Raw genomic sequence first — 22,216 nt, 5'->3', positions numbered from 1 at the left:
TGGGGTTTCTGGCCTGATGACTACAAACCAGACTGTAACATGACATAAATTATCATCCGCTCCCGACTGGATTATAAACCCAACCCAGGCTAGGTTCTTTGTTTACCAGCCTAGCTTAGTATCTTTGAGGCACTATACTGTTCTTTCTGGCTGCACTCTACTTTTACCTTGTAGAATGCATTACTGTTTACCTGACTGTTTATTGACTAGAGCAGGTGTTTTCAAGTGGTGGTCTGTGGACTACTGGTCACTGGTGGTCTGTGAAGGTATTGCATGTGGTCCCTGACCATGCATTTAGTAATGTAGCAAAGTGAAGATTTTGTATTTTATTGTGTGTGTCAATGTTGTCATTTACTGGGGTTTCTCTCTGGGGTGTGAGGTTAAGACATTCCACAGAAAAGGGAGTTAAGGTTCCTACACACCGGGCGCGGTTTTCAGATTTTTAGTTTTTTTAGTTTTTTCTGAAAAACGCGTCCAGTGTGCAACCACGTTTAGAATCTCAAGAAGGGTAAGTGTACCAGCTTGCCTGATTGAGTCATCATTATTAGGAATTGTGCCCATATAATCACACCATGTGTCTGGGTTAGGGCTGGGTCAGTAGGCTACTGTATATCAGTTTACCTGAGTTAACCTGAAGTAAGAGAATGGAATAAGGGTAACCGTGGGATAGGAATAGATCAGTGGTTCTAAAAAATAAAAAATATAATATAGCCTGGGCTTGATATAATTTGTTGCACACAGAGCGCTTTTCAGAACAAAATTCACAAAGTGCTTTACATTGCATATACAATACAATAGTATCGTGCAATGAATGAAAACAAGCCCTTAACAGTCATGATTTCATTTAAATCTTTTTTAATACTTTTTAGCTAATTCAAATATTTTCTTACATTTGATGGACTTTGAAATACTGTATTATTTAAACATTGTTTAATATTTTATTTATATTTTAAAACATTTTCCTTTTTTGGACCGTGCACCTGCAGGCCTATTATGCCATAGATCACTAGTAGTCCGTGGACCAGTTATATGTATAGACATGGGATGCATTGCATAGTAAGTGTTAAGAATGCACTAATCTTAGCCCATATCCCACCCCAACACAACAGTGGTCCCCAGGTTGATGTTTAGTCAGTGGTGGTACCTGGTTTACAACAGTGGTCCCCAGGTTGATGTTTATTTAGTCAGTGGTGGTACCTGGTCCCCAGGTTGATCTTTAGTCAGTGGTGGTACCTGGTTTACAACAGTGGTCCCCAGGTTGATCTTTAGTCAGTGGTGGTACCTGGTTTACAACAGTGGTCCCCAGGTTGATCTTTAGTCAGTGGTGGTACCTGGTTTACAACAGTGGTCCCCAGGTTGATCTTTAGTCAGTGGTGGTACCTGGTCCCCAGGTTGATGTTTAGTCAGTGGTGGTACCTGGTCCCCAGGTTGATCTTTAGTCAGTGGTGGTACCTGGTCCCCAGGTTGATGTTTAGTCAGTGGTGGTACCTGGTCCCCAGGTTGATCTTTAGTCAGTGGTGGTACCTGGTCCCCAGGTTGATCTTTAGTCAGTGGTGGTACCTGGTCCCCAGGTTGATCTTTAGTCAGTGGTGGTACCTGGTCCCCAGGTTGATCTTTAGTCAGTGGTGGTACCTGGTCCCCAGGTTGATCTTTAGTCAGTGGTGGTACCTGGTTTACAATCAGTAGAAAACCCCTGGACTAGAGTTCATGCTTACTCTGATAATTCCAATCTCGCTCTGGATATAGAGCGCCTGCTAAATGCCTTAATTGGAAATTGTAGTACAATATCTCTACTATGTCATGTCTGGTGTGACATCATGTAATTATTTCAGTCTGAATGAGGTTTAAATTGGTTAATTATGCACTTTGGCTTCCAATAGGAATAGTCCAGCTGTCATCACACAGCCATGTTTGAACCTGCTGAAATGTACTTAGCTTAGACTTTAAATTCCTAAATGATTTACCAGACCCATTAGTGAGGAGACTTCTAAGTGCTTTGAGTTCACTCTACACACCAAAATTGGCAAGTCTGCCAGCAGTGTAATGCATATAAATCTGGTACTAGGTTGATAAGCGAAAGTTGTAAATATAATTGTTTTGTATAGTCACTTTTACATTTATAATTGCATATCGTCGCTGTTGCGCATGAAGCTTGTATTATATATTCGATCTTTTCTGTTAATTTAATTACATTTTTTATACATTAATCCCCTTTGAAAAATGTTGCAAAATTGTGACAATGTTTTTCCTGTAATGACATGCCCAGTTGACCACAATATGTCAGATGCCATGCAGGATGAAAGTGGTCTGTCTGTGGATTTTATGAAGTTTAAACAATTAAAAGTATTTACAAGGGCTTGTGACTAAATAATAACTACATTTGATGGCACAGGTTCAACCAGTGATGGTAGATATAATTTCCTAGTACACAATTGATGGTGTTTGCACAGTGATTTCCTAGTAGGCTACACATGGATTAAAGTTCTCAGTCATTTGGAATCCATAGCCAACATGTCTTCTATGGAACCGTGTTGCTCAGCGAAAATAGCCGATCTACAAGCGCTCAGTGTGTCGCATTGAACTTGTAGATTTAGTTATCTTTTTTTTAAGATTAAAGTAATCAAACTAGCAATGTGTTCAGAAGCATCTTCCATAAACCCTAATGGTCTGGCATATTTCATAAAAGCAAAGGTTAAAGCCTCAATCTGTCATTTCCGCACATGGTTGGTCATAATGTAGAACAACAGGAACTATAATATATTTCCTGTTCTACACAGCACAGATTCCTAAACAATTTAACACAATATGTGCTCTGTGCTCCTTTTCATGATGTTTCACAAATCGTACATTAGGACTTGGGCATACAAACATTTTCAGTGGTGGTATTTTGCTTTAACCCACTAATGGTGTGTGCAGTTGTTGTGTGTGCTATTCTTTACTCTGACAGGCCCCAGTTGTTGTGTGTGCTATTCTTTACTCTGACAGGCCTCAAAAAATACCTTGTCTGAAAACAAATCACGGCCTCGTGCAAGCCTGCCCAGTCTGAGAGCGGAACCATGTTGTGGATTTATAATTCATAATTCTTCAGGGTTAATGCAGTATACCGCATGATAATTAGTATTAATTTTTGATCGCTTGCCCCAAGGCCTTTTTTGCATTGTTGCGGCCAGAGAAGCGGTGCCATTATTACCGTGTCAGTGTAACTGTCAGTGGGCTGTTTTATCTTACAAAATGGAACGTCGTGTATTTTATTATCGTCTGTTGGCTGTTGGTGTGAAGCGCTGCTTATTAGAGTCTTTAACACGAGGCCATGTCACTTTAATGAGCCTCGTCAGCCCAGTCGACACAACCTCAGCACATGTTGTGACATCAGCAGCATCACTGTGTACTGTACAGTGTACACTGTGTACTGTACAGTGTACAGTGTGTACAAAGACTGCTTGATAGAGAAGTTACTGTCCACTGACAATAAGGTGGTGCACAGAGAAAACAGTAGATATACATTATGCTGCCATTGTAACTTAATGTATAGTGTATACTGCTGCTCTTTTAACATAATCTTAGTGAAATAGCAGCAGATACAGTATACTAGCAGACATGTACATTAAGTTAAAATAGCAGCAGATACAGTATACTAGCAGAATATCTGCTGCTATTTTAACTTAATGTATACGTCTGTTAGTATATCTGCTGCTATTTTAACTGCCTCATGCATTGCCATTTCTTCTAACCATGCACCCTATATGTACAGTATGTATGCATGTATCATACTCTACTCATATCAGGAATATTTGAATATCTGACCTGTTCACCGTATTCTTTCATTCTATCTTTAATTCTTCACACTACAAATGTGTTCAGGAAAGTTTGTGAACGAATACGGAAATTTATCAGATGCTCAAAGTAAGCACACCAGGTTGAAAGTGGTTAAACTGAATCCGCAATTATTATTATTACCACAACATATAATTGGATAAATTGGTTAAAATGATTGTGATTCTCTAACACATTTTGACCGCCTAGAACCCCACCAAGGACCCCTGCCTTTGACAACCAATGGCCCAATCATTTGTACACCCATCCTTCTTTTGTGATCCAAATTATATAGAAATAGAGAGATAAAAAAATAAATAAAATAATTACCCTTTATTCTGCATAGCCAGCTGGTGGATGAAGTGAATACGCATTATGCTCATATGAAGCTTGCTCTGCTGTGTGAACGCACAGGTTTCAGGATCATGTTCTCACACCTGAAGCTAGCCCTGCTGTGACTCTGAACACATTGGTCTCAGCATCACCACTGGGGTATTGAAGAACAGGCCAGCAGGTGCATGATCCCTGGCCTGCTGTGTGTGTGGGTGGGGGGGGGCTCTACGACATAGACAGTGGCTGAGCCGGCTGAACCGGTGACCTTCTGACTACCAGACAGCCTCACAACCCACTGAGCTGTCGACGCTAGCAGACGGAAATGGTACCATCTTATAATGAGCATTGGTGAGGGCCACAATATGAGGAGGACAAGGTTAAAAATGGGCGAAGTGCTCCTTTAAGTGGTTAATCCAAAGGCTTTATTTAGTAAGGTACTTTGTGGAGGGAAAACTTTCAGAAGCTGTTTGTATGTAACTGGTACCAGAGGTAAAGCCCCCCCACCCCCGTCATCTCTCAAGTGAAAAAAAATACCCCCCTGGATTGACAGCGCCTTTCATACTGTATTATCCAGGCTGGCTTTTAACTCTGGGAGAACTGTGTTCACAAATTGATGCTCTGCTCCTCTGGGGCCGCGGCTGAAACATTAAATTGTACTGAAATATTCATATGCGAGTGCATTTAGCTGAGAGCAATTGATGTGTGACTCCCCCGGGAACCACCGGGATGGAAATGTTGCCAGCCAGGGTCCCGACACACACTGGCAGACACCCGGAGCTCCATATTGTAGCGGGTGCCAGGGGTTAGCCAGTCGTCTCACATTGTGTCGTGATGCTTGGTCAGAAGATCTACCGTGTGGTTTTTGTGGTCGGATCATGTCGGCAACGTTGTAGGGATTCACTCTAGGGTTTGCAGGGGCAGCTTGCCGTGTGTGTGTGTGTGTGTGTGTGTGTGTGTGTGTGTGTGTGTGTGTGTGTGTGTGTGTGTGTGTGTGTGTGTGTGTGTGTGTGTGTGTGTGTGTGTGTGTGTGTGTGTGTGTGTGTGTGTGTGTGTGTGTGTGTGTGTGTGTGTGTGTGTGTGTGTGTGTGTGTGTGTGTGTGTGTGTGTGTGTTTTTTCAGATCGGGATGCCAATTTCATCCAATCTGGAGTCAGAATTCATACAGTAGGGCGCCCTCTGGCCTAATGGTCCAGGCGCATGCCACATATAGGCTCTGGCCTGTTCACAACAACTTTTGCTGCATGGCATGCTCTCCCCCTTTATCACTCCCTCTTTCCTGTCTGTCTTCACTGTCATTATCAATAAAGGCACAAAAGCCAAAAACAAATCTTAAAAAAAATAATTCATACAGTATAAACAAGATAAATTTGTGATTGAAAGAAAAAAAAAAAAAGATTGAAACTGGAACACAAGTTGATAAGTCATCTTTGTGGTCTCACCTGATTGGATGAAATTTGTAACCAACCTAGAAATGTATTTTCAGTTGTCTAAAGAGCTGGAAAAATGCACTCCTGTTATCGAATGAACACTATATAAATAGCAATGATTATTATTATATCACTTTTAACACCCCGAGCGGCATAAACTGAGTTCTCCGTCCTATCAAACCCAATCGCACCGCTCCACAGGCTGGGAGCGTCTGTTGCGCAACATTCAATGTTATTTCTGGTTGGGACGTCATCGAAAATGTTATAGTTAGTAGTATAGTTGGAACAGTGGGGCGTTGCTATGGGAACCGGACCAATGTTAGGCATCAACCATTATATAGACGGAGTCTATACTGTGGTACGTACAGTATAAGGACTCGGTATATGACGTCACCTAGTGTCGACGTACAGTACGTATACGTACCTGGGGGAAAAAGCCCAACTTCAACATAGATAATGTGAACAAATGATACGTAGAGATACTTCCTTTATTTGTAAAGCTGCTAAACAGCCATGAGATGGCCTTGTGGAGACTATTCATCTTGTGAAACATTGTAATGTGTGTTACATAAAAGCTTAGATTCAGATGCACAAGGTTTGCCCCAGAATAGGGACACTAGGGTTCATGTGGAAGTGGAACCACTTAAGAGTCAAACTCTCTACACTTGTTCTGTGAATGTTTTTCATCAGTATGAAACGTTTGAATGTGTCTTACATAATAGCATAATAGCTCAGATTCAGATTAAACTATTGTCACATCACAAGTTAACAGATGTAAAAGCGTGGTTGACATTCTCCTATACATTCTTCCAACAGTTACAGTAAGGTCATTTCAGACTGGATGCGTTTTTCTGATCAATAGAATGGGAATGTCTGCACACGATATAATGGAATATAGAGAGGACGTGGAGCAAGACATTCACATTTTTCTTCATTTGATCATTTTTGTGTCCAGCACCGTATCTAATAACTGTGGGGATGTGCATATCTTATTCCTTTTTTGCAAATCATCAATAGACCCGAAGAGATTATTATAGGTGGTGTAAGGATATTTGTGTTAAAGTTAAAAGTTCTATATTCAGTTCTATATCATATTATAACATGATATTACTTCACCACAGATTTGAACCTCATGTTAACGTTTCCTTTGATCAAATTCCAAAACAATGTATGTCTTAATCTTTTAGAGCTATATTTAGAGCTTTGGACTATGTGTGATAGTTTCATGTATTTGTGTTGTTTATAGGAGCTGTACATTGCAGTTGGCATATCGGGAGCCATTCAGCATTTGGCTGGAATGAAGGACAGCAAGGTAACATTCTTCATTCGTCTGTACTTCGTTCCCTCCTTTTGGTGGAAAGGGGGGGGGGGGGGGGGGGCTTTCCACCAAAGCCTTTGTCCAAAAATAGCAGAACTACTGTAGATTAGCTATTTATTCACAGAATGTTTGCTCCCAGAATAGGGATGGTATTGTGTTCATGTGGTTCATTTCATTATCTGCACAGCTTCAAATTACGTCAACTTTCATACATTTTGAGGACAGAACCAGTTTTTGTTTTCCCACCCATATTTTAGAGTAGACACTCTTATCCAAAACGACTTACAAGAATGTTAAATGGTAAATGGTGCATTCGAACTGGCAACCTTGCGGTTACCATCCAGCCACTCTACCCCTGAGCCACCGCCGCCCCAGAAGAAGAAGCAAGGTAATCACTAATCACCTAGAATGCATGCAATATAGTGCCTCAGTAAACTAGGATCACAGGTAAGCCAAGAACCTGTCTAAAAAAAACACAGTAGGCCTATACCGTATAACATTTTGTTACTGTCCCTGTGCTATTTGAACATAATTTTTATAAATTCAGGTTGTCAGAGCAAACAATGTAAATTTAATGATATTCCACTCATTTCAGTGGAATGTAATTGCGAACAGTGCAGTCTCAGGATGTGGAGGATGTTAGAAAATGTAAAATGTGTAGAATCGTCTCCCAATAGACCCGTGTTTCTACTCGGACACACATGCTAATTGAAACTGTAACGAGTCATGCATAACTACATGGAGTTTTGGGCGTTGTGTGTCGGATCGCTAAGTTAATTTTGGTGTTGATTATTTTATTCAGTGCAGTTAATGTCACTCATCGTCCCCCGGAGGGAGGGAGCGCTGTTCCTGTCCCCTCTTTCATGTTTATCACATGATGAACTACTGCAGTGGGTTCTCAAAGTGTGTTCTGGGGACCCCCAGGGGTCCTCAAAGGGGCTTCCAGGGGGTCCCCACAGTGAAATTGGTTAATGTAGCATCAAAATCTGTTTAACCACTTTAACCCTATTTCATACTTACTGTAGGCTTTTCAAGAATATAGCCACAACACACCACAGTGAGCTTATACTGTAGATTGTAAATGTTTTTAAATTCTGTTCAGAGGAGGGTCGTTCACATGGTGTTTATCACAATCACATAACTATTGGAGCTCTGACTATGATGGCATTTACTGAATGTAACATGAAAACAAACTGAAACTTTCCGATTTTTGCTTGTTTTTTTAAAGTAGAACAGGCATGCCACTGAATTCCAACATACATAAATACATTCTGATAATAATCATTGCTATAGTTTGCGAGTGTTTGTTCCGTACCAGGGGGGTCTCCCTGTCTCTTTAGCTATTTAATAAACTTGGTTGGGATATTAATTTAATCCAATCAGGAGAGAGATCTCATACAGGGTACAAGTTAAACAACTGACATTGGAAGTGATGGAACAAAATTGTGAGGAGAGCACTATACAATTTAGGTGATCAAATGGGTTCTTCAGGGTGATTGGACCCCCCGCTTCATCTCAGGGTCCAATCACCCTGTTGGGGTTTATTTCTCAATGAGTGGCTCACCATTCATTATCCCTTGCTTAATTGTTTGTATCTTTTGCATTACACTGTAAACTAATTTACATTTAAGCCCATTTTATACTTCATTGTATACAAAAACAGAAGCTCTACAAGCTTACTTGTAGATCTGCTATTTCCGCCACAAGACTCTTTTCCAGAAGGCGACCCACTTTTTCTAGTGTCACAAGTAATGGAGGGCACCCAACACACAATGAAAATGGCTTTGTAAAAAATGTAAATGTACAAAAAAAAGAGAACAATCTGTAGCCATGACAACGGTGTCCTGAGTGGATTCAGAGCCCTTGTAATCCAGTGCACTTAAGAAGAATGTTTCAGAACAGAGAACCTCAGAAGCTTTTTAAACTGCCATGTATAATTCATTGTGTGTGTGTGTGTGTGTGTGTGTGTGTGTGTGTGTGTGTGTGTGTGTGTGTGTGTGTGTGTGTGTGTGTGTGTGTGTGTGTGTGTGTGTGTGTGTGTGTGTGTGTGTGTGTGTGTTGGGGGGGGGGGGGGGGGTCTGAATCTGTTACCCCCCAGCCTGTATTTGTTTTTTCTATGAGATTTAACATATATCCAGCTGTTTTCTACCATGAGAGGCAGCTGCTTATTGTACGTAGTAGGGTTAATTTGATCTGCGCTATTAATGCATCCTGTACAAGTACATTTATTCAGATTTAGACTTGGGTAAGACTTGTAATGTGAGACAGGACCACATCCTGAGATTTCTACTTTTTGAACTTAAGTGAACACGGTAGATACTTTGTTCCCACGCTGTAACCATATAAGCCAGTGATCACTACAGTGTGTCATCAAGTGATGATTTCATCTCCGCCCCCTAATAATAAACACGACGTGAGTAACCTCATCGGAAGCCGTGACAGTCAACCAAGCTTGATTTTGCTGTGATTACTGTATGTATGTCACTCTACAAAACAATCGACATACATGCTCACAACATCCTTGTAGATCAGCTATTTATTACCACACGACGCACACAACGCACCTCCACAGCAAGGAGGAAATGGAGACGAGAGTATGTGATTAGAATACAAAATAGCCATTACAGTCACTGTTTCCAAAAAAACGCACATAATGTGTTTCATGGCTGCTGCGTTAAGTGGTCAGATAAATGGTAGAAAAATCATTGAAATGTAACTTTGTTCTCTTGTACTATAGACTATCTGTTAGGCACCTTTTCAACATACAATGTTATACAATGTAGCCATTTATCCCGAGCACTTGCACAAGTGCACGTTTTGGGAGTAAATGCCACGAACAAGAATTAAAGTGAACAAAGAAATGCTCAGAACAGCAGCTTGCAGTGGAGATCCATTTTCACAGTGACACGCATGTTTTGACAAAGATGTGTATTCTTTTTATTCTCTTGCAGACAATCGTTGCCATTAACAAGGACCCAGAGGCTCCTATCTTCCAAGTGGCTGACTACGGTTTAGTGGCCGATCTGTTCAAGGTGAGTGTGTGAGAGGCAGAGAAGCAACATTATGCTCCCTTCAACTTAAAATTTAAAGTTATTGTCACATCACAGATGTAAAGAAGTGGGTGAAATTATTTTTCATACAAGCTCCATCATTTGTAGTTTTTGGGAAAGGGAAGATGACTAGAAATGGAAGGAAAGAACAAGAAAACGGGTCAGATTCAACTGCTGATAAGAACAATATATATACTGTAAAAGTAGGTTGGATATGAAAGAGGCAATTTATCAGGTAGTTAAATTAAAATATAGTATAAGATACTGTACATGCGTGAAGTTAAAAATAGCAGCAGATGTAGTATCAGATATAATATACACGAGGTGCAGCGTAGTACAGTGACATACAGTAGAGTAGAACATAAACATTGTGCATATGCTGTAATCTCACATACAAGTGAGACATCATTTAGCAGCAGGTATCAGGCATGTCAAGGTAAACATAGGTATCAGTTGGAGTACAGCAGCAGCGGAATGCCCCTACAGTCTATACAGTACATACAAGCTTCCCTATTTTGGGCATATCGTGATAAAATAGTCCTAAAAATAGAAGGTCTAAACTAAAGCACGTATAGCTTGTAGAGTGTCAGTTTTTGCCATTTGTCATACAACATAAATTAGGGCTTAAGTGGTTAATGACATTTAGGATGCGTTGCCATCAATGAATAGGAATGAAAACAATTGTCATGTAATGTTAATGCACTTAAAGTGACTCCCTGTGAGCCCTTATTAAAACACTTCAATTATTGAGAGAAGCCTGTAATAATGGTCACTGTTAATTCACTGTGCGACAGCCACCACCTCCCACGTCACTGGAGAGATCCCAAAAGCAATGTAGGCCCCGTCCCGCCTCTTCTAAAGGTCTGCTCGTGTCACCTCATCAAACTGGCCCTGGATGATATATATCGACAAATTCAGTTCATATGAATGATTTAGGCCTCACCTGTCATTTGCTATTAATCTGCGAGTTAAAATGTTGTATGGAATCGATGTAATCTCTATTATAAATGACATGAATTTTTATGAAAATAAATAATGAAATGAAAATAATACAGCCACAAATCTCTTAAAAAGGTGTTGAATTTAAGTATTGCTTACTAGAATTTTGCGGCCGCTCATCCCAGAGTTACTTTGCCGCGCACTATGGGAAGAAGGAAATTGCGGGAGTTGACTCCACATGTAGTAACGGATGGGTTATTAGTTATTATTATGTGTCCTTATTAGTGTAGTGTAGTGTAGTCAACACGTTATGGCTCATACACACTGCCCGGTATTTGCTCCGATTATGCTGTCGGGGAGCATTTTTGGGGGACCATTTTGCTTATTTAGGAATAAGCGAAATGGTGAGGTGACTATAGGTAAGGTTTCTCTGCGGAGAGGGAGATCCATAGGGGAGATCACATTACAGCAGCCAAAGAGGGAGGGGGGGGGCTAATGGGGGGCACATCTTTCATGGGCACATCTTTTCATTGGCTAGAGGGCACATCTTTTCATTGGCTAGAGGGCACATCTTTTCATTGGCTAGAGGCACATCTTTTGCGCCACGTGACAACTTTACAACTATTAAATTAGATGCCCCCATTTTTGGTGGAGCACCCTGGGCGCTTCAAACTGAAAATAGTTCAACCTTTGGAGATGAGCACTGCTCATCAGTCTCAGGTTTGATTTAACCGTTGTTGCAGCTAAGCTATTAGTACTAATAACGCAGATGACACATCATCAACAACAACAACCTAACAACGGTTGTTGATAGGTTTGAAGGTTGTGTGGGTGTCAAGAAAAATAGGTATGGAAGTTGTGTGCTTAGTAAGAAGGTCTCTGGAAAGGTTATCCAAAGCACCGTAGACACAGCCCCTTATAGAGGTGACGGGAAGATAGACAACTTTATGCAACAAAGGCGTAAACATGAGCCATATAGTTCCTTTTAAAGACAGTATTATGCACGTTATGGATGCAATTGGTAGCAAACGTATAGAATGCTGTCGATATATTATATCGATACTGTATGTTTGGATAACTTGTTTTTATCAATCATCTCAGTAGGCACCGTACCACTGAGCAAAATCAGAGGCAAAGCCTAACCGCTGCTCAACACGAGTGGCTGGTGTTAGATTACACATTGATTTAGTTTTTGTCTCTTCATTTACATGCTTGGTTGACCTGGGGAGAGTTAGTGTTCAGTTGGGACATGAATACAGAGAGGTGGCAGTGACGGATACGTGTGCCAGCAACATTTGCCAGATTCTGCAAGAGAAATAAGCAACGAGGTCTATTAAAACAATCCCAAAAGAAGAAACCATTAGGCGGCGGCCACATGAGAACTTATAGACAAATAGACAACCTACAAGCTCCCAACATGATAAACTACCAACATTTACATGATTCTCCATGGCGTGCGCTGGTCTTTTAGTAAACTCCATTGAAGTGATTGTTGCAGTAGCAGGTTGCAGATCCGTCGCGTGCTGGTTATCACTTTACCCGTCTCCCATAACTCCTTTACAAATTGATAAATGTTAAACTGCTCAAAATGACAAAATGAAAAAAACACATTATTTTAGAGCTGCCAGCTGTCAATTATTTTCTTGTGATTATTCCATCGATTTGATTAATAGAATTCTATATTATATAGAGGGATATAAATGATGACATGCCCAAAAATATGGATAGATTATTGATCGATTATCCTATATTAAAATGGCCTAATGGGTTGTGCGATCGTTGGACACGCTGGACAGCACATGTACAGTATGGAGCCAAAGCCATTATTTCCCCCTGTCAGCACTGGCAGATGCTCTTAACCAGCGCAACTTACAATAAGCAAGGCAATCACATACTGTACATTAATGCAGTGTAGACAGTGTATTGCCTCAGCAAACTAAGATCATGAGGAAACAAATAAACTAGTCTAAACAATATACTATAAAAAATAATATTCTGTACATTGAACCTGTAGGATACATACCAGGCAAACTTAGCATCTGTCTGAATAACCTGATATCTAATGTTAACATTGTGGTCAAGAAAAACAAGCCTAAGTAACAAAAACATTCAAGACACAAACGGCACTCATTTAAGACGGAAACAGAAAATTATCGATTTATATTTAGACCTTTTTTGTTGCACAGCTACAGTTATTTATTTTAAAAAATTGTTAAAGGAAAACATGCATTATTTTCTTTTCGTCTATGTTCTGGTTTTTAGGCTGTTCCAGAGATGACTGAGGCTTTGAAGAAGAAGTAATCACTTGAGAATCAAGAGAAACAATTAAACAATAACTACAGTACTTACAGCTATAGATGCAATATATATTAGAATGAGAATCCTGCCTTAAACAAAAAAAATACAATAACTACTTAGTAATATTGTACCTACAAGATATCTACCGTATGTCAATGAGAATCCTGCCTTACATGTATTTGACAAATCCAATGCCTTTGAAATATGTGCTTTTTCCGTCTTTAGATGTAATATATCTTTGGGTTTTGTAATTAATAAATATTGTGCATGGAATGATTTTTCCATTTGTCTTTATGTCATTTGGGTAACAAAAAAATCAAATTGGTCCGGTTTGGGTACGTGACAAATATGGTCACCCCACTTTTGAAGGTTGCCGATATCCTCGTCTCTCCATTTCTTCTGTCCCGTTCCCTGTAACTTCTATTATCTTTTTATTTTTTCTTCTTCGTTTCTTCTTGTTGCCATTGGTAGTCATGGCTGCTAGTTCCCACCTGATGTCATGTGGGAGTTCCGACTGCTCCAGACCATACTGAATAACTGCAAGCTTGCACAACGCCTTCAGGCTAGGACTTAAGTCTAAGACATACAGATCATCTGTGTTTCCCCCAAAGAGGATGATACGATCTCCCACCATGCAACAGCACATCCGATACATCCATGAACACGGGCCTAACCCCTTGGGCTCAACGTTCTTCCAGGAGGAGGTCTCTGGATTAAATTTCCACAGGTCATTGAAGATCTCATGCAGACGACAATTCTGGCCACCAAATATGTACAGCTCTCCATTGTAAGCAAAGGCTGAGTGACACTCGCGTCCCTCTGGAAGAATCTCTGTAGAAGGCGTGCTCAGCCAACTGTTTGTCTCTGTGTCAAACACTCTGATATTGTAGTAGATGTTGCTTGCTTGGCCTCCAAACACAAACACTTTTGTCCCGATGATGGTGGCGGAGTGACACTCGGAAACAGGTGGCGGAGTTCCCCTGCTGTTAACTAAAGACCAGACCATTGTCGTGGTGTCCAACTTGTAGATGTTGTTAGTATATCTAGTACGCTCATTGAATCCTCCAAAGATATACATGACCTTCCCCAAGACGCAGGCAGAGTGGTTGCGCCTCGTCTCGGGAACAGTCCCGGAAATCCTGGGCTTGAACCATCTGTGCGTGTCGACGTGGAACGCGTAAAGCACATTGCAGTATTCCTCTACCTCGCTGTCTACAATCCCACCCCAGAGGTAGATGACGTCCTCTGTCAGTGCAGCCGTGTGGCCGTAGCGCATGGAGGGAATGTCCAGGGGGCGCTCTCGTCCTCCACTCCCGGTGGTCGGTGTAAGCGGTGGACGAGAGCGCCGCCTGGTTGCTCTATTGCTTTTCACTGGGGGTAACTTGGTCCAGCTCAGGGACACAGTGTTGAAGACGTGGACGTCGATGTGTCCTCTGTCGTAGCGATACGTCTCCATCGTACAGAAACCCCCGAAGGAGTAAACCTTGTGGCCGACTGTCACCGCGGCGTGGCACGCTCTCTTCGGTCCTCCTTTAAGATGCACCATCCAGTTCAACATTTGACACGCGTAACGTGGACAACACGCAGACAAAAAGTGATTCTCCACGTCTTGCTCCGTGGAAGAATGTCGGGCTGTCCTCTGAGGCCTTAGGAGGGTACAGCGGCACAGATGTCACTCAAAGCCAACATGTGAGAAACCAGGGACATAGGCAATCCACAATTATGTTTCACAATTTATCCAGATCGACTTACAAGTCTGCAATCAGAATATGCAGAGTAGGCATGAACTCCAGTCAATAAACAAGGTAAATAGTCACATAAACCGAAAAGCGGGATTCCTCATTATTCTCCGTGACAGAATGGACTACAGCTGTCCACACCAACACTTAAATTGGTACAGCACAAAACCGGCAAGTTGGGTTTGGCCAATCAGGGAAGCCTACGCCTGTTGATGTCCCTAATATGGGAAATTGGTCGCTGTAGCAACCTATTGGCATTGATGCCAATAATTCATTGAGGGTAAATATCTACAAAAGCAGGCCTGCACACTCCAGTTTAGATGAAAGTATTTTAGTGCAGGGCTCAATGATGTATTAGAAAGTAAGTAGCCAGCATACATGTCCTTTTCACATGGTTGTGAAACAGACGCATTTCGACCTGATAGGCTCCTTATGAAGCGTCTACCCGATTGTTTGCCATCACTATCGCTACAGCACTGCAGTTAACTATTTTTTCCAAATAATTATTTTCTTCACACCCGTGTGAAGTGAGATGCGTTCTTATCATCGTACATCATTATGAGGTAACGTGTCGATTTGCTCAGACACATATGATGTAAATTCTCCATTCATTGTCAATGGGAATTTAACAAAAATACCGATTTGCTCAGACACATTGACGTAATTCTCAATTCATTGTCAAATTTGTGTAGGACGAAAATTGCCGATTTGCTTGTCTACATATGATGTTAAATTTTCCATTCATTGTCAATTGCATTTATTGTTTGTGTTAGGACAAAATAGTCAATTTGCTCATCTACATATGACGTAACTTCTCCATTCATTGTCAATGACAATGTTTGTGTTTTATGTACTCTTCAGGGTACAGGTCATGTAGGTTATTGTGGGGCAGCAATGTTCGGAATGCACCAATCAGGAGAGGAAATAATGAAACATCTGACTAAAACGGGCGTAAATCAGCCTCCTGGTGGCGCTATAGTAGGGCAATGTTAAAAGGGTAGCAATTGTTTCTCGTAGTACAAATGTACAAGTTTCACCGCAATTGGACGCTGTGTTCATGCAGAATTGTGGGATTTTGTTCAAATCGGGCCACTCTTGCAAACTTTAATGTCAATCTCAGCCAATCAGGATGGAGTATGCTTGAAAGATTTAATATATCTGTCTTCATCACATGACTACAGAGATCATGTGTACAGATTTGTGAGAAATATAAATTAAATCTGAAGGAGTAATATATACGGGTTTTACATAAGTCGGCCTACTGGTGGCACTAGAAAAGGCAGATGTGAAAAATGCAGGTCAAAGGCATGTTGGAGTCAAGGTGGCAAAGAGCATTTCCGTTATTAACAAGGCAAGACCTCCTCAATACCAAACCATGTCATAACCTGCTGCGCCATATTACCATACACTACTACTAAAGGAATGTGAGAAAATAAAGTATTTTGTGCAGTCTACAAGCAGAATGGAACTCATTCAACTAACCTGATACATTTATGCTATATCACATATCAAACACTGTATTAAAATAACTTGATAACAATACATACCAAAGGTATTGACATTATACATCCCTCCAAATCCATCTGAATATGCTGTGAAAATGAATGTGTGCTAAACACCATGAAAAATGCATGTATCCTTGGTGTGTGATGTGAACACTGATGATTGAATCTATCTATGCAATCTGAGCCATGGGTAGGGCTTCATAACCCTTTTGCTTATCCCTGTCCCATTTTTGAGGATTATATTATGTCAAATGGAATTGACTCCCTGTACCATGTGCCTATATCTTTTCAACTGGGCATATAAAGTCAGTGATAGTCTTTTGTTTCCAGCTCTAAAAAATAACAAAACGAGTCCAATTCCCCACAGGGATTTGGTTGGCAGTAAATCTTCTACCATGAATTACTTAATTACTTTCAGTACTTAATTGTATTATTGTATTGTAGTGCTTGCTTGAAGCCTTAATTGCTGTTTAACAATTACACTTGTAAACATTTAACAAGCAACAAAATGGTACAGTAGTCTGTATCTTTTGAATTAATTATATGAAATTTTATTCTCCCTTACCATTTACAATGACATGACCAATTAGTCATTGTGACAGGTCTTTCAATGTTAATTACCCTAAATAATTGAAATGTCTCGTGATATGCAAATAGGAATAGTAATTACATTTCTCATGATGACAGTCTAGTATGTGATTATTATATGACAGTATATTGTCACTGTCGGGTGGAAACCTTGTATGTTCAAAACGGTTACTTTACAGGAAATGTAAAAAAAAAAGCACCCGTGTTCCAACTTCCAATGGATCCAAATTAGTTATTTTAGTCCCAAGTTCTTGTTAATCTTCTTTCTTCAACCTAAATAACTAAAAAAGCTAAAGACACTGCATGCGGTATAGAACTTTGGGCTTATGGGGTTCGATTCCCTGCTGTGTCCTGCTGATTGTGTTATAAATGTATTAAAGGTGGAAGTCTCGGTATAGTGTATTGTATTAGTCGAAAACCATGAAAAACAACATGCTATACTATAATTATGTTAATAGCTTTGGTGTTGACTCTGGTGCTGACTACGTTAATGATATGATGTTGACTATGATGTTGACTTTATTACAACTCTGTAAATTAAAAGAATCACACCCATGTGAACTGAGTGTTGCAACTCCCCCCCCCCCCCCCCCTCTCTCATTAGCAGGCAACAGTGCAGCACTCTCTCTCTGTTTCTGGCACAACAGCGCCCCATACTGGTACTCCTTCTCGTGCTCATTAACGTCACAGACACACATAGGTGAACACGGACAAAGCTGTTCCTTGGAGTGGTTGCACCACTCAAAAAACATAACAAAAGTGCCATTAAAAATGTAAATTTTCGTTTTGTTTTTTCATTTTTATTTTATTTTATTTTTTATTCGAATGACAGCACCTACATTTGGTAACTCGTTCCTCTAAGTTTACAAAACCATGTGTAAACATTAAAGTGCAAAGAATTGGCTTGCCATTCAGTGCATACTGTACTGTAATGTACTTCTGTACTGTACTTTACTGTACATTACTTTAAAGGTTCATGCTACACAAGTACTCCAATCTGGTGTCTTACATAATCCACTGACATTCTTTCTCAATATACCCACACATGTAGTCAACCCTCTTAACTTTAAAAGAAAAGAATAATGTTGTAAAATAAATCGGTGGTTTCATCCCAAACATCCATAATTTTGTGCCAGAAAGGGAAATGTAAGAATTTGATTGTTGTTTGCACCAAGGTTATTATAGTTCACTAAACGAAATAATGAAAAGTACAATTGAAGAAACATTAGCAAACAAAAAAATAAAGACAAGGATTTACAAAAATGATAACAATACTGTATGTTTTAAAAAAACATTCAGTCGATTTGTGCACTGTACTGTACTGTACTGTGCTGTATCTACAGTGTTGTAAAAGAAAAGTCAAACAATTAGTGAAAATCGTCAATCTACAAGCTCACAACATGACGTGACAAATTTTAAGCTTTTATAACTATATAACCTTGGTTGAACTTCCAGTCTAATGTACCCTGTGGTGTTTGGGACAGATACTGTACAATGTGCCAAAAAGACAAAAGACAAACAGAAGCCACTTCCACACACTGTTCGGAGCTCAAAACATCAGAAAGACGTCACAGAGTATTAAAATACTAGGAAAGTTGGCTTGAGTTAGTGACTAATGGCCCCTTTACTGGTTTCTTTTCACTTAAGGTTAAGTATTTATTGTCTCAGTCATAATAGGAATTGCTGATGAGAGCACCATCACTCCTGTCCCCATGTTGTTGGAGATGTTGCTGTCCATGTTGTGCTATAATTCTGGTATTTTTGTTTACTTGGGTGCCTCAAGTAGGTTGTACAGAAAGTAAAAGAGCCAGCTTTTCTGGAAACGACTTGTGAGAGACTTCTGAAGTCTTCTATTAATTTAAACGCCATTGCACGATCCCTACAGTGGTGCATGTGTTTGGTCTGACATACTAACAGTCCAACAGGCATTAGTCTGAAACCCTAACCTAACCATAACCTCACAGGGAGTCTTAACCATCCATGCATGTGTTGGATTAAGGTACCGGTTAAGACACATGTGTTGGACTAAGGTGCCGGTTAAGACACGTGTTGGACTAAGGTGCCGGTTAAGAGTAAAGACACATGTTGGACTAAGGTACCGTTAAGACACGTGTTGGACTAAGGTACCGGTTAAGACACGTGTTGGACTAAGGTACCGTTAAGACACGTGTTGGACTAAGGTACCGGTTAAGACACGTGTTGGACTAAGGTGCCGGTTAAGACACATGTGTTGGACTAAGGTACCGGTTAAGACACGTGTTGGACTAAGGTACCGGTTAAGACACATGTGTTGGACTAAGGTACCGGTTAAGACACGTGTTGGACTAAGGTACCGGTTAAGACACATGTGTTGGACTAAGGTACCGGTTAAGACACGTGTTGGACTAAGGTACCGGTTAAGACACGTGTTGGACTAAGGTACCGGTTAAGACACGTGTTGGACTAAGGTACCGGTTAAGACACGTGTTGGACTAAGGTGCCGGTTAAGACACGTGTTGGATTAAGGTGCCGGTTAAGACACGTGTTGGACTAAGGTGCCGGTTAAGACACGTGTTGGACTAAGGTACCGGTTAAGACACGTGTTGGATTAAGGTGCCGGTTAAGACACATGTGTTGGATTAAGGTGCCGGTTAAGACACGTGTTGGACTAAGGTGCCGGTTAAGACACGTGTTGGACTAAGGTGCCGGTTAAAACACATGTGTTGGACTAAGGTGCCGGACTGCCGGTTAAGACACGTGTTGCCGGTTTAAGACTCACCCGTGGCTTCCCTGTGAGGTTAGGGTTAGTTTGGGGTAGGGTGTCAGACTAATGCCTGTTGGACCAACGTCGGACCAAACACATGCACCCCAGATTGTTACCTTGCATCGCGACATTGTTAACATGTCGCCTCTTGCAATTTACAAATGCTTCCATTCGGAGATTGTGGAATAGTTGTCTGGCTACGCGAGACTATTTGGCTTGTGGCAAGGGACACCGTTGCAGTATAAAGTAGGCATTAACCCATTCTGACCGGGCATCCATTTTGGTGTTAGCATCATGTTATGCTTTAGCTATTGAAAAATAGCAGATCTACAAGCTCATATCGCGCCACCGAGTGGCGCGATACGAGCTTGTAGGTCTGCTATTTTTGAAAAATCGAAGACACTTTTAGAATCTGATCTCAGGTCAGAATGGGTTAATAATGAAACTGTCAGGATGTAATAGACATTTTTAGAATCTGATCTCAGGTCAGAATGGGTTAAGGCCCTTGAACAAACAAACCTTTTTATAAAAACAAATGCAGTAATCGAAATGGTTACTAGTTACTAGTTGGATGGCAATTTTGTAGGACCTGTGCTTGTATGTGTTTGTTTTCCATTTTTGTTGTCTGCTTTTTTGTGTGGAAACAAAATGATTTCAGTATGCAACCAGCTCTACTGGCTATACAATAAGAGTATCATTGTATACAGTAACAAAACAATGTGCTTCGTTTTCCTTCAAGGAGCACTTTACCCATTTTGAACCTTATCTTAGGTCTTCACTAAATACTCTGTGGACAATTCAGAAACCTGGGGTTGACATCATCACGAGGCAGGTTTGGTCATTTTAAACTTCCAGGAAGAGAAAGGATGAAAACAAATGGCCGATTTTCCAGTGGAGACCAGAAAAACACGCCCACTGCTATGCCCTATAACTTGACACAAACTTGATGACTTCACCAAGGATTGGTGATGATGCCATTTGTAGGCAGGTTTCTGAACGGCCAATAACCCATCAATGAGACACACAGAGCAAGTAGCCTGAAATTGTGCCATCTTCTAATGAGCATGAGTGAGGAGCGAGGACCAATTATATGAAGATACTGTAAGTAGGCCTATCTACAGTAACAGTATCTTCTTAAAGGAGCACTTAATAGAGCTCTTCACGGGTAAAAAAAAAAAGGTCCCTATTCGAAATGGATCTGTGAAATTTGATTAGATTCCGACCCGACCCGTTCAGAAAACATTTTCATATTAATTCAATAAGAAAACCAAACCTGAATAGACCTGTGACAATTTGGTCAGATTCTGACCCGTTCCGAGATTTCTTTCAAATGACAGCACTGAGCCCAAGTGAACCCGTGACAATTTGGTCCGAGATCCAATAATGTCTGAGATTCCGAGACCAGAGGAGTAATCAATGATTATACCGTATACGAGACCAGAGGAGTAATCAATGATTATACCGTATACGCCGGCGTTTTCAATGAAAATCAGCCTGGCAGGCAGTGGCCTACGCTACCTATGCATTGCATAGCTCAACCTCTTTGCGCTGAACGGCTGCAGAAGTTTAACAGCACTTGATTGCATTTCTCTTTCAAGGTGCTGCCACACTTACTAAAGAGCTAAAGGATGTTCTCAGCAGTCGGCAGCTTCTTTTCCGGGTTTTTAGACAGCTGGTGGATGGAAATTAAGCTCGTCCCCCGCGGCTGACTACCGCGGAGGAGAGCGTTTCACCGTCTGGGCACATATGAGCAGACAGCTGCGGACAGAAGAAGCTGCGTTTTACATCATTTCCGAGTTTTTAAGACAGCTGGTGGATGGAAAAGAAGCTCCACCCCCGCGGCAGTCAGCCGCGGGGGTGGAGCTTCTTTTCCATCCAAACACTTCTCGGATCCACTCAGGCATTACACATAATGATAGACAGATCCGAGTTCCGTGGGATATACGGCCGATTCTTACCCGGCCCGAGTGATTATCATAAAACACACATCCGACCTGCATGTGTCTCGGGTCTCGGGTATTTTCGGAATTGGGAGGTCCGTGAAGAGCTCTAGCACTTAACATGCTTACATTGAAAAAGATCAGATCTAGGCCAAACAGGTGTACAATACAAATCATGTGTTTTCCTGCATCATGTGTTAAATCCAAAACCGACACATCTGGCAGGCATATCTTGCCAGCCATCAGGACTGATACTCTAGGGAGGGTTCAGTGGCACCGCCCTGCAGGTGGATTTAGTCTGCAACAGCACACAGCCACCCCTGACTTGCATGGCCACAGTACTCCCCCGTGGTTCTTACTGTTGGAGATGTTTATCCTGTGGTCCAACTGGGGGCTGAGGAGCGTCAAGTCTGTGGAATATATCCCTTTTTATGTTTCCTACAAAAACCTAATTATTATTTCCAAAAGATAATAGATACAAACAAGATTTTCCAGGACTTAATATTTTTTTTTCCAATTCACTT

The 22,216-nt window shown here is 41.0% G+C and overlaps 3 protein-coding genes across 3 annotated transcripts in view; 1 reads left to right on the top strand and 2 right to left on the bottom strand.

Annotated features, from left to right (window-relative positions):
• Positions 1-13,450, top strand: part of LOC310855012 (electron transfer flavoprotein subunit alpha, mitochondrial-like) — a 40,519-nt gene extending 27,069 nt beyond the window's left edge. Inside the window, exons 10-12 of the mRNA XM_083759831.1 lie at positions 6,819-6,884; positions 9,842-9,922; positions 13,142-13,450. Coding sequence (XP_083615957.1) covers positions 6,819-6,884; positions 9,842-9,922; positions 13,142-13,180 — 186 coding nt within the window. The 3' untranslated portion in view covers positions 13,181-13,450. The remainder of the gene's footprint in view (positions 1-6,818; positions 6,885-9,841; positions 9,923-13,141) is intronic.
• Positions 13,451-13,500: 50 nt separating this feature from the next.
• LOC310855010 (kelch domain-containing protein 3-like) lies at positions 13,501-17,479 on the bottom strand. The gene has a single exon (XM_083759827.1). The coding sequence runs from the start codon at positions 14,733-14,735 to the stop codon at positions 13,530-13,532; it is 1,206 nt and encodes a 401-aa protein (XP_083615953.1). The 5' UTR covers positions 14,736-17,479; the 3' UTR covers positions 13,501-13,529.
• A 3,982-nt stretch (positions 17,480-21,461) lies between these two features.
• Positions 21,462-22,216, bottom strand: part of LOC310854671 (transmembrane protein 266-like) — a gene marked incomplete at both ends in the record, with an annotated part of 166,648 nt that continues 165,893 nt past the window's right edge. Inside the window, one exon of the mRNA XM_083759346.1 lies at positions 21,462-21,488. Within this exon, the coding sequence (XP_083615472.1) occupies positions 21,462-21,488 (27 nt within the window). The remainder of the gene's footprint in view (positions 21,489-22,216) is intronic.

This window comes from Protomyctophum parallelum, assembly GCF_964188405.1.
Source record: "Protomyctophum parallelum genome assembly, chromosome: 2".
In the NCBI taxonomy this organism is placed as follows: Eukaryota; Metazoa; Chordata; class Actinopteri; order Myctophiformes; family Myctophidae; genus Protomyctophum; species Protomyctophum parallelum.
The sequence above is the reverse complement of the archived record's forward strand: the minus strand, read 5'-3'. Positions and strand labels throughout refer to the sequence as shown.

Coding starts and splice junctions, on each gene's coding strand:
- LOC310855010 (XM_083759827.1), bottom strand. CDS start 14,735: ATGTTGAACTGGATGGTGCATCTTAAAGGAGGACCGAAGAGAGCGTGC.